At 33.4% G+C, this 11618-nt stretch overlaps 2 protein-coding genes across 2 annotated transcripts; both read left to right on the top strand.

The window, feature by feature from the left end:
• Positions 1 to 2280: 2280 nt before the first annotated feature.
• On the top strand, positions 2281 to 6597 carry LOC123890111 (proteasome subunit beta type-5-like). The gene is made up of 7 exons (XM_045939656.1): positions 2281 to 2477; positions 2657 to 2786; positions 3025 to 3131; positions 5236 to 5370; positions 5450 to 5553; positions 5638 to 5738; positions 6275 to 6597. Exons 1-7 carry the CDS (start codon positions 2364 to 2366, stop codon positions 6400 to 6402), a joined length of 819 nt encoding a protein of 272 aa, XP_045795612.1. The 5' UTR covers positions 2281 to 2363; the 3' UTR covers positions 6403 to 6597.
• An 816-nt stretch (positions 6598 to 7413) lies between these two features.
• On the top strand, positions 7414 to 8864 carry LOC123890110 (blue copper protein 1a-like). Its single transcript, XM_045939655.1, has 2 exons — positions 7414 to 7914; positions 8111 to 8864. Exons 1-2 carry the CDS (start codon positions 7749 to 7751, stop codon positions 8749 to 8751), a joined length of 807 nt encoding a protein of 268 aa, XP_045795611.1. The 5' UTR covers positions 7414 to 7748; the 3' UTR covers positions 8752 to 8864.
• Positions 8865 to 11618: the final 2754 nt, after the last annotated feature.

Genomic DNA, 11618 nt, shown 5'->3' with positions numbered 1-11618 from the left:
AAATTAATTATCGTATGGAGCTACTACTGATATTTTCGTTATGTCTCTCACCCCATAGCTCATTTTTTAATAGTATTTACATGTCATGAAAGCTAGCTAAATTACCCTTGTTTTCATTTCAATTTCGTCAAATTTGGAGTTACGATGTGTTAGATGATGTTGAATTTGAAGATCAGAAGTAGATTTCTGCAGAATTTGTAATTGGACAGACCTTCACTAAAACGATAATTAATTTCTCTCAGTAACTCCAAATTTAGTGGGGTTTGATTCTTTGGAAAGTAACTCGATTACGGTCATTTCGGTATCAGTTTGGTGAATTATTGATCTTCAACGTTGATGATGCTAAAGTCATTGAATCTGCACTGGATTTGAACCGAAACAAACCTGCAAATCTGAACAAAGAACAAACACTGTAACAAGACACGACAAACACCGTACTAAGACGGGATAAACAAAAGCAAATACTCCGCACTAAGACGGGATTAAAACAATACCAGATGAAACGATCACAAGAGAGAAAACTCGAATAAAACCTAAAAAGTGTGTGGATATCACTTATTTAAATAAAATGAAATAGAAAACAATCAAGAAGGGTGATACCGGATCAAAATTGACCCTAAACCACCCCTCTTTGATTGATAAAACAAAAAATCAACCAAAGAAAAGGCTATGCAGCGGCAAAGAAAGCGGGATCCTTTTATTTTTAGTTAATACTTATATTTACGTAATGTGGCCCTACTTATATGAACTATATATTGTTTTGGTTTATAACGAAGTCGATGGTGATCGAACCTAGATCACATGCATTCGATATAAATCTTTTACCACTTGACCACCAAACATAGTAATTTATTTCTATGCTATTACTGTTTTTACATAATCAATTCATTGCACTGCAATAAATTATAAAATTAATACGAATATTGATGTCTTAAAAGTTAGGCCTGAGCATCGGTCGATAAAAACCACAACCATTTAATTTGGAACCAATTCCGACCGTCTATATCTTCGGTTTGTTCGGGTTTGGGTCATACGGGTGGCGGGTTGAACGGGTCGGTTATTACGGGTTATATCGAAACTTTGTTTACATCTAAAACTCATCCATTCTCAAAAAATTCCTAATTTTCGAATAGTTTAATACCTCGTACACAATGCAACAAAAGATAGACGAAGTAAATTAAAAAACAAAGAAGGTTACATGCAGTTACTTTCTTTCAATATGTAGATCTAAAGAAAATAAAATATCAAGTAGAAGAGACGTAGAAATTAAAATAGATCTAGAATATACATATTAGAATATTTTTCCCACCTTCTTCATCACCATATTATTAATTATAAGCTTTGTAAAATATAACATTTTTATCTTATATCATAGATGGATAAAAATAACAAAGAGAAGAGTATATGAGATTGAGAGGGATAGAAGGAAAAAAATTAATTTGCATCTGATGGTTGTTCGGTCGGTTTCGGTTATGGAGAGATAGAATTTTAGAGACCCGCACCCTCTCGTATGCAACCGTTCATCCCCGATTTTTCGCAATTTGTTGACCCGAGACCCGACCCACACCCGACCAAATGCTTCAATATGTTGTCGGTTATATCGGTTTTGAGTCTGGTCTCGGGTTCATGCTCACCTCTATTAAAAGTATTGATTAAGCAAAAAAAAAAACTAACTTTCTATTAAAAAAGTATTGTATTACAAAGAAATTGTTTATAGATGCTTCAAATGAAAATTTAGTTTAAATAGTTATTTTTAAAATGTTATTTTAAATATTTCGTCATTTTATTGAAATTTTTTTTTGGATATCTAAATTCAAAAAATCACTTAATTTTAAAAATATTTCAAATAGATTTTCATAAAAATCATTTTTGAAATATAACTTTTTGTGAAAATTATAATTTTAACTATGTTTTGATCTTCAATAATATATATTTATGTTATATATGATGTCAGAATTATTATTTAAATTATAAAAAAAAAACAAATATAAAAAAAACTTTTAATATTTTGAAAAACAATTTTATAAAATATATTTTTAAAAAGTCAAAGAAAATATCTAAACTCTTTTTTAAAACCGAAACAAATAGACTGTATATTTAGGGAATGAATTCTCTCATGTGTGATTTACACTTGATAGAATAAAGTGTAATCTAACACAATCTAAATTCATTTTCTCTAAAATTTTATATGTTTTTCTCCCTTGATCAATGGTAACACATGAGAGAATCTATTCGCGTGTATTTGCCTATAAATACCCTTCTTCTATTACTTTTGCTTAAATTGATTTTATAACAACTGCAGTACTTATAATTTTGACACCACTTATCAAATTTTTTGGATCCGTCGCTGCTAACTTGCAACCATGAAGCTTGATACAAGTGGTCTTGAATCGTTCCCTTCACTGATTTCACATGGAAACGATGTCGCCGGAGAAATCTCCGCACCTCCATCATTCGAACTTCCCAATTCCAACAATGTGAGTATTTGATTATCCCTACATGTTTTGAATTTTTCGAAAAATCTGAAGAAAAAAAATTAGGGTTTAAGTTTGTTTATGAAATATTGGGGGGATGAAATTAAAGACTAGGTTGTAGAGAAAAAGGTTGAAACTTGAAAGTTTTATCTGAATATTTTGTGTTTTTTGTGTTTTGCTAGTTCGATGGGTTCCTTAAAGAAGCTATTCAGATGGTGAAACCCGCTAAGGGTACTACGACTCTTGCTTTTATATTTAAGGAGGGTGTTATGGTAGCTGCTGATTCTCGTGCTAGCATGGGAGGATATATATGTGGGTGTTTATCAACTCTTTTGTTTGGTACTGCTAGGGTTTTATGCTATGAAGCATGGACACCGACACCGATAATAATTTAAGAAAATAATTCAGTGTAATCATAAGTGTCAGTGTCTTGTGTCTAATCGGAGGAGTGTTTGTGCTTCATAGGTTTTTTTTTTGAAGAATGTGCTTCATAGGTTTTATATTACTTGCTTCTTATTAAATAGTTTTTTGTTTTGTTTTTTGCTTATAGCATCACAGTCTGTGAAGAAAATTATTGAAATCAATCCCTACATGCTTGGGACAATGGCTGGAGGTGCTGCTGATTGCCAGTTTTGGCATAGGAATCTTGGCATCAAGGTAGTCTAGGCTACCCTTCTTTTTTTGGTGATTACTTTTGTTAGGCCTATTGGTACTGTATCTTAGTTAAGTGCCTGCTGCATGCTGGTTTGTTTTTCTTAAAGTGTCATTCCTTTACCATGAAACGGATACAGACACGGACACCAGACACACACGGACAGGTCGACACCGATAATAATTTGAGAAAATGACATGATTAAATGTAATCATAAGTGTCGGTGTCGTGTCGGCACCGACACGTATCAGACACACGGCTAATCTGAGAAGTGTCCGTGCTTTATAGTTCCTTTATTATTTCAAAGCAATTATTGTGTTGTTGCTAGTAGGAAAAATGTGGGGTCCCTTTTGAAGCATGTTAAACTCTTTAAATGAAAATTATGTGTCCCTAGACGGTAGCTTAGGCTGTGCTTAGGAAGTAATCAAGGAGTGAAAGAAAGTGAATGGGGTTGGGACAATGGGAGGGCAAAACTAAATATCTGCCTGTGCTAGAAAATCAATGGTGTATGGCCTTTGGAAGCATTGATAGAAAGAAAGTTATAATGTTTAAAATTGAGACACAACATATGCTTTAAGACGAATTTGTTTTGAAGGATAGTTATGTAATTTAGAGATTACTCAAACTCATTGTCTAACTTCCTCAGAATTTTTTTCTGCTTAAGAAATGTGGAGAAATTAACTTAAAGGGCTCAACCAGGCAAGATGAAAACATATTTTGATTCCTTTTATATTCTTTGTAGTTGCCCAATCTCAATAATTTGTATATGTTGGTCGCTGTCCTATATGAATTCATATTCTATTCTAATTTATAAAGTAGGCATATGGCTAGCATGTTTAAATATTTGAAGGTTAACTCTAACTTATAAATTATAATGGATTCAATCAATGTGGATGTTTTTGTATGTTTGGCAAACCCCAAGGGAGGCCACAACATAATCCACACTTATGCACACATTGGTGTGGATGCTTTCATTAGTTTTCCGTGAATTACCTTTAGTCTTGTTACACTAAGACTTGGATGCTATTTAATTGGCATTGGTTTGGGATGAGTATGTTTTGAACTTGTATTTGGTTCAGATTGACCCATGTTTATATGATATATGATATACTGTTTGCTATTGTGTTTGTGGGTCTGTTTAGGACAAACTGTTCCTTAATTGTTACAAAAACTATTGCAGATTAGTTTTATTGTGGTCAACGTCAAAATGTCAAGTTTTCATTTGTTTATTTATGTTTATATTATTGTTTTTATGAGTTGCTTCTTGTATTTTTTATCCCCCTCATATAATCTTTTGGGCTTTGTCTTCCATTGTGATTCCTACCTCCTTTTTGATCAATTAGCTGACTTACTTACCTTCATCAAATGTTTCAAAAACTGGCTTGTTCATCGACTCAGCAGGGTGAAGGGGTCACTGGTTGAACCGCATGGCTTAATCGGATTAAATTGAATGACTCGGATGTATAACACAGTCTCTATAAAATTTGTATAGATATTAAATCAGAGTGAACCAGATGACTATCTTTTTTTTTAGAAAATACTCGTAAGAACTATTGAAATCTGAATCTAATCTATTAACCATAACATTACCCAATCAACTACATAACAAAACCCATTGATGATTTACATAAAAAAAAAAGATGTGAGGGTTATTTTTGTTTTACTAACGTGGGGGTTATTATAAAATAAAAAGGTCGTGAAGGTTTGTGTTGAAAAATCACAACTTGAATGTGGCTGTAGCAGGGCACTGGGTAGACTATGAACCCCTGTTCGATCTATGCGTCTAATTAAAGTGACAAATTATTATTTTTAATTAAAAGCTACGTAAGATCATTAAAACGGACCAGTTTGATTCTTACCAGTCTAACCAAATATTGACTGGTTCAAATACATTGAGAATCCAATAAGCCGACTGGACTGGCTAACGGTCCGGTTCCCCAACGGTTCCCCAACACTGGCTTCATCTATGCCTGACTCTATGGTTTTTCAATTCTTGACTTTGTTCTTATGGACTAAAATAATTGTATATTGTTTTCCATTATATAACTTCTGTCCTTACATGTATGAGATTACAAATAGATTTTCTGATGTGGTTCATATTATCTGCAGTGTCGCTTGCATGAGTTGGCAAATAAAAGAAGAATTTCAGTAACAGGAGCCTCAAAGTTACTTGCAAATATTTTATACTCTTACCGTGGAATGGGGTTATCTGTTGGTACCATGATTGCTGGATGGGATGAGACGGTAATTCACATGTCCAATCAATAAATGACTTTTGATTAAATAGTCCTATTTTGACTTACAATGATTGATCTCTATTTAGGGTCCTGGTCTATATTATGTTGATAGTGAAGGAGGAAGACTTAAAGGCACCAGATTCTCTGTAGGATCTGGTTCACCATATGCTTATGGTGTATTGGACAGCGGGTTAGCTAAACTTCCTATTTAATTATTGTTTATAATTCTTGTGCCGAATCTTGTCAACAAATAACATGTTCTTTGTCATCCTAGGTACAAATATGATATGTCAATTGAGGAAGCTTCGGAATTGGCTCGACGAGCAATTTATCATGCCACATTTCGTGATGGTGCTAGTGGTGGAGTTGCTAGCGGTACCTTTTCTCCCCTATTGACCAGCTATATCTATCAGTTTATGACATTTTACTGCCAATTCACAGACATAGATAAAGAATTGCTAACAGACACTCAAATGTTTTTTTTTAGCAAGAGAACATTAACAAGATATCTTTAAATTTGTTAATGCACTCCCTGACCTACGTGTTACTTGCTAGCATACTACAAACGTTTTAAGCGAGTATTTTAGCCACTTGACCGCTACCCGACTCCCACTTCTTCTTTTTTAAGGGGTACTGTAGCAAGTTTAACTCTCATGCCATCCCAAAACATGATATCTATATTACTATGTGTCCACTTACTTGAAAGTAGTTCATGGTTTCTAAACTAGCTTAGTATTATTAATATGGAATACTATAGAAGTGTTATTATTGTAGCAGCTATTTTTGCAGCAGCTATATATGCATATTTTTTTGTTATAAATTTGTAAGGCATGAAATTAATTAATGTCACTAACTTGGATATTCTTTTTTTGAACAAACACTAACTTGGATATTCATTTATATAATTTCAGTTTACTACGTGGGACCAACTGGATGGAAGAAATTGTCTGGTGATGATGTTGGTGAACTTCACTACCATTACAATCCAGTTACCCCAAGCACCATTGAGCAAGAAATGGTTGAGGCTGCTGCAACTTGATTCAGTAACTCATGGATATCGTTGAGTTTTCTGTACTTCTCTGCATATTTTGAATCAATTGCATGGACCTGATTTATATTCCAAACTGTCATCAAAGTTTTATGTATACACAAGTGCTGATCTATTCTCTCATGTTGTGTAATGTGGAATAGTTTAACTGGGAAAAGGATATTGCAATGCATGTTTGATGTAGAATTGTTTGTCCAAATTTAGGTTTTAGTAGAAATAATGAAGAAAAAAATTATGTTTCTGACGTAATAAAATTGATTACTACCAAATTTACTAATTTATTCTTATCTGTTTTAATGATATTCAAGTTTTATATTATTAATTGTAATTTTACTCTATTAATAGGATATGAACAAAATAAAAATATGAATTTATGCATAAAAATAGGACCAAAAAAAAATTATACGAAATTTAGTAAAAAAAAATATAAAAACAATAAAAAGATTATAGAAATTTAGTCAATAAAAAAAATTATAGAAACAATAAATTCGCATAAAAATAGAAACATAAACAATTTTACTTCCAAGTTTACTAATTTGGTCTTATCAATTTTAATAATATTCCAAATTTTCTGGCTTCTATGTATTTTTTCTCTAATAAGAACCAACCACTAATAATAATAATAATAATATAATAAGATATAAAAATACAGTTTCTTTTTTTTTTTTTGAAATGATGAAGATACAGTTTTGGTTAACGGAAACTTACAAATTAATATAAAACTTTATTTATTTGTATAAACTATTTTGCATAAACTCGAAAATAAATCAATTCAAATGGACCTTTAATAAGGTTTACAAGAAATAGCATAATACTTTAACTTATATTTTAAAAATATTATTTTAAATATTTTTTTTATAATAATTTTTTATAACAAATTTTTAAATGTTTTATTCTAAATTAATTTAAATATCGAATAATTGACTGAACAAGATTAATCATTTTCTTAGAAAATATATTGATCTCACTTCTCAGAAATCCTAAGTCGTAGATACGCAACCATTTACCTTGTTGGATCTAGTCAGAGTACAAGTATTGAAGTATATATATTTGAACAAGCAATTGGAAAGGGAATTAGAGAGGAATAAAAGGAGATGATCCAAATCCTACTTATTTAATTACATTACGTTATTTCCTATAGTCTCCAAACTATGTTAATGGATAAATTAATATTCAAGCCGGACCATAGCCGTCCGTGACAGCAAAAATATAACAATGCACAAACATTCTTCCTACATAAGTCTTATATATATGTTCATTTTCAATGTCAATCATATCTAACCAAAACAAAGAAAGAGCAACACTAGTAATTCATATAGTAACTTCATCAACTAATTATGGCTCTTTCTCGTGCTCTTTTCCTCCTTGCTCTCATTGCTACTATCTTCTCAACCATGGCTATGGCAAAAGATTTTGTAGTTGGAGATAAATGGGGTTGGAGAGTTGGGGTTGATTACCAATCTTGGGCCGCAAACAAGGTCTTTCATGTCGGGGACACAATCAGTAAGTTCATTTCATTTACATTCTTTTTGGACTCTAATTTTATCGCTAAATGTTTGAAAAATTAAAATTAACAGTCAATTTCAATTATGTTGCTGGTAAGGACATGTGACAAAATGTGAAATTATTTTACGCGCAAAATAAAATTTATGGGTCCGTCTCTGATTAACCTTGACAAAATGTTGAATTTAACTTGCAGCATTCAACTACGTTGCTGGTAAGGACAATGTTGTGAGAGTGAATGGAAGTGATTTCAAGAGTTGCTTAGTTCCTTTGACATCACCGGTGTTGACTAGTGGACATGATACAATTCTATTCACAACCACAGGGAGAAGATGGTACATTTCAGGTGTTGCTGATCACTGCAGCATTGGACAAAAGCTTGTCATAACCGTGCTACAACCATCATCACATTTAGCTTTGTCTCCAGTACCTTCAGCCTCCCCGTCGCCAACACCCTCATCACCTGTACCGGCCCCTGAAGCAGTAGAGTCGGATGCACAGTGGTCTCCAGTACCTTCACCTTCAGCCTCATCGTCGCCGTCACCTTCACCTACACCGGCCCATGAAGCAGCAGCGTCCGATGCACAGTGGTCTCCAGTACCTTCACCTTCAACCTCATTGTCACCGTCACCTTCAGATACACCAGCCCATGAAGCAGCAGCGTCCGATGCACAGTGGTCTCCAGTACCTTCACCTTCAGATTCATTGTCACCGTCACCCTCACCTATACCGGCCCCTGAAGCAGCACCGTCCGATGCACCATGGACCGCACCCCGCCGATCCCTGCTGCCAAAGAAGCTATTCAAAATTATTCACAAAAATTTTATAGGTGCTTGAGTTTGGATTATTTCATGTGTGATGTTTTAGAGGGGCTATTTTTTCTAGTTACTAATAATTAACCCCTTATATTATCATTATTTATTTGTTTAAATAAAAAGAATCACATGTTAGCCGGTGATGATTTCAAATATGATCACATGTTCTTATTGTATTTCTTAGATTGAGGTTGCATTTGTTTTCCTCACTAGATCGCTTTTTTGTTTGACAAACTCATGATGCTTCTATCTTAATTAGCAGGACACCCGTGCGTCTGCACGGGAGTCGCGGCGTTGCCGCTCCTCGATAGCATGAAATAGTAAAAAATAAAAAGATATAATATTTTGGTTAAAAAAATAGGAAAAAACAATGGTAAAATTATCACAAAAAAACTTTAGGTCTTCGTAAGTTTTACAAGAGGCATTAGACAATAATATATTGCGATTAAGATATTGGGCTTTTATATTTTTAAGTTAGCAATCTAGTTATTTTAGGTTTGCTATATATTCTCTCTATGATAATCCTTATGTTTTAATACAATATTATTGTGATATTATTGAAATCCTATCTTTATCTTTCACTTGATTATCTGTGTTGTTAACATTCCTTTCTAATAATACCTTCAAAAGCTATAGCTTTCTCGTGGCAACTCCTCTATGATAGAATCCCGACTAGGAGCAACCTTGAGGTTCGTGGTATTATGTTGCCGGAGACACCTTGGGAGTGTATGGGGTGTATTGGTAAAGTGGAAACTTCTACCCATCTTTTCTTGCATTGTCCTTGTGTCATGATGGTGTGGAGTGAAATTTTCAAGTGGTTGGGGGTGTTGGTTGTGATCCCGCCTTCAATTGCTTCTCTTTTTGAGGTGCTTAAGGAAGCCGCAAAGAATGTAAAAATTCGTAGAGGTTTCGTTATGATTTGGCATGCAACTTTATGGTCCATTTGGAAGGCAAGGAATAATGCAATTTTTGCTACCGGTGTTTTCAATCCAAGGATGATTGTGGAGGATATTAAAGTGTTGAGTTGGAAGTGGTGCTTGGCTAGATTGAAGGTGTCACCTTGCTTGTTCTATGAATGGAGTTGGGACCCCGGAGATTGCCTTCTTCGTTGATTTTTTGGAGTGTTTCTTAAGTGTTTTGCTCCTTTTCTTTTGGGTGTTTTGTCTTGCTTGAGGTGGGGTTGGTCGTCCCTTTGTTGTTTTTGGTGGGGCGTTCCCCTTTGTGTCTTGTGCTGGGGTCCTCCCCCCTGTTTTGTTTTTCTTGCCTTAGCTAACCTTGTACATCTTGTATAGTTGGTTGCTTTTTTAATAAATTTGCCGATTCAAAAAAAAAAAAAAAATCATGTTGAATTATTTCATATTGAAAATTGTATACACTTCTAACTCTTCTCTCTATGTAATCCAAGACACAAATTCTAATCTAATCACATAAACATTCTGTTGTTTTTCGGATTTAAAAAACCGTTAAAAAATAATTTTACAGCCACCGAAGAGATTACTGGGTTGGGTCGCGGACTAGGTCGCTCTCTTTAAGACGTTTCGTGGCACTGCCCAAAATTGTGCAAGCAGACTATCAACCACGCCGTTCCCAGGATAAAACAGCCCAGTTTCAACTGTATACCGATATGCTACTGCACGGTAGAAATCGGTCAAAGAATACACCTTCTTGAATGGTACTACAATACCACTCGAATTGATGCTACGACATCAATCTATTACTCATCGGTGATTCAGTGGTACTACAATACCACTCAGATTGATGCTACAACCTCAATCTATGAATCAACGGAACTACGATACCACATGTGGTACTACAATACCACATGTATTGATGATACTACAATATCTATCAATATAATGACACTGAGGTCATTCCAATATGGTACTAAGACCATTCTTAAATCAAAGGGATAATGGTGCAATGACCATTCTTAATTTGAAGGAACTAGTGATAATTTTATCACTCATAAACCAAATTAAAAGTAATAAGGTTTCTCTTTTATTCAAAACTTCAACTTATGAAATATTCTAATATACACAAATAATTTCGTTAGAATTAAAAGTCTAACAAGACAATGGAACGAGTTCAATATAGACATATCAAACTTAAAATCTACAAAGAAAATCCATTATATTCAAAACATAATTTAGAATCAAATTTCTTTCTAAATCGTCTTTAATTATGAACCTTTATCAAAAACACCGTAACATGACCAATAAAACCTTAGATAGCAATGGTTCAATCAGAAGCTTAAAACTTTCATACAATATATATATAACAACCCGTTTATTATCATTATTATTATTAGAATTGGTTAACTCAATTAACCACTCGGGAGCTTACACTCAAAATGCTTCAACATATTAAAATCATTATAGGAATTGGAAAACATATATATATTTTCATAAAGAAAAACGAATTGTTTGATTTTAACTTATTGTCCGATATATGGAACTATAACTATAAGAAGGCATTTAAATAACCTTTCAATGGAAACAATCAAACAAAAGAAAGTGGGAGATTAATTACCTTCAGAGGAAAATTGTAGCAACAACTTTGTATGAGCCTTACTGCCATAGTATCTAAACGCAAAGTGATGGAGACTCAGCCATCAATTATCGTTCGTCTATGTTTTTAAGGATAAAAACCTAGTATTTTCTTCTAGCCATTTTTACTTGTTATCCTTCTCACTTCATCTATCTTTTTTGTAAAAAGGACTCCTTGTTCTATGATATATGGGTATCAGCTCAAAAAAGAACATAGAAAAAACTCTCGTAGGAAGTCTTAGTGTAGCCATAAAATATAGTTATTCTCCCATAAATTAACAGTTACAAATTGATGGAAAATAAAATCACCATAAATCAAATAAATAATTGTGAGACTTAATAT

Source organism: Trifolium pratense, linkage group LG6, assembly GCF_020283565.1.
Source record: "Trifolium pratense cultivar HEN17-A07 linkage group LG6, ARS_RC_1.1, whole genome shotgun sequence".
NCBI classification, from domain to species: domain Eukaryota; kingdom Viridiplantae; phylum Streptophyta; class Magnoliopsida; order Fabales; family Fabaceae; genus Trifolium; species Trifolium pratense.
Note: the sequence above shows the minus strand (reverse complement) of the source record. Positions and strands in the feature narration are given on the sequence as shown.

Bases quoted from the DNA above. Each gene is read 5' to 3' on its own strand.
- LOC123890110 (XM_045939655.1), top strand. From the start codon at position 7,749: ATGGCTCTTTCTCGTGCTCTTTTCCTCCTTGCTCTCATTGCTACTATC. The intron at 7,915-8,110 runs GTAAGTTCATTT...TTTAACTTGCAG, and splicing joins TCATGTCGGGGACACAATCA to CATTCAACTACGTTGCTGGT.
- LOC123890111 (XM_045939656.1), top strand. From the start codon at position 2,364: ATGAAGCTTGATACAAGTGGTCTTGAATCGTTCCCTTCACTGATTTCA. The intron at 2,478-2,656 runs GTGAGTATTTGA...GTGTTTTGCTAG, and splicing joins AACTTCCCAATTCCAACAAT to TTCGATGGGTTCCTTAAAGA. The intron at 5,371-5,449 runs GTAATTCACATG...ATCTCTATTTAG, and splicing joins TTGCTGGATGGGATGAGACG to GGTCCTGGTCTATATTATGT.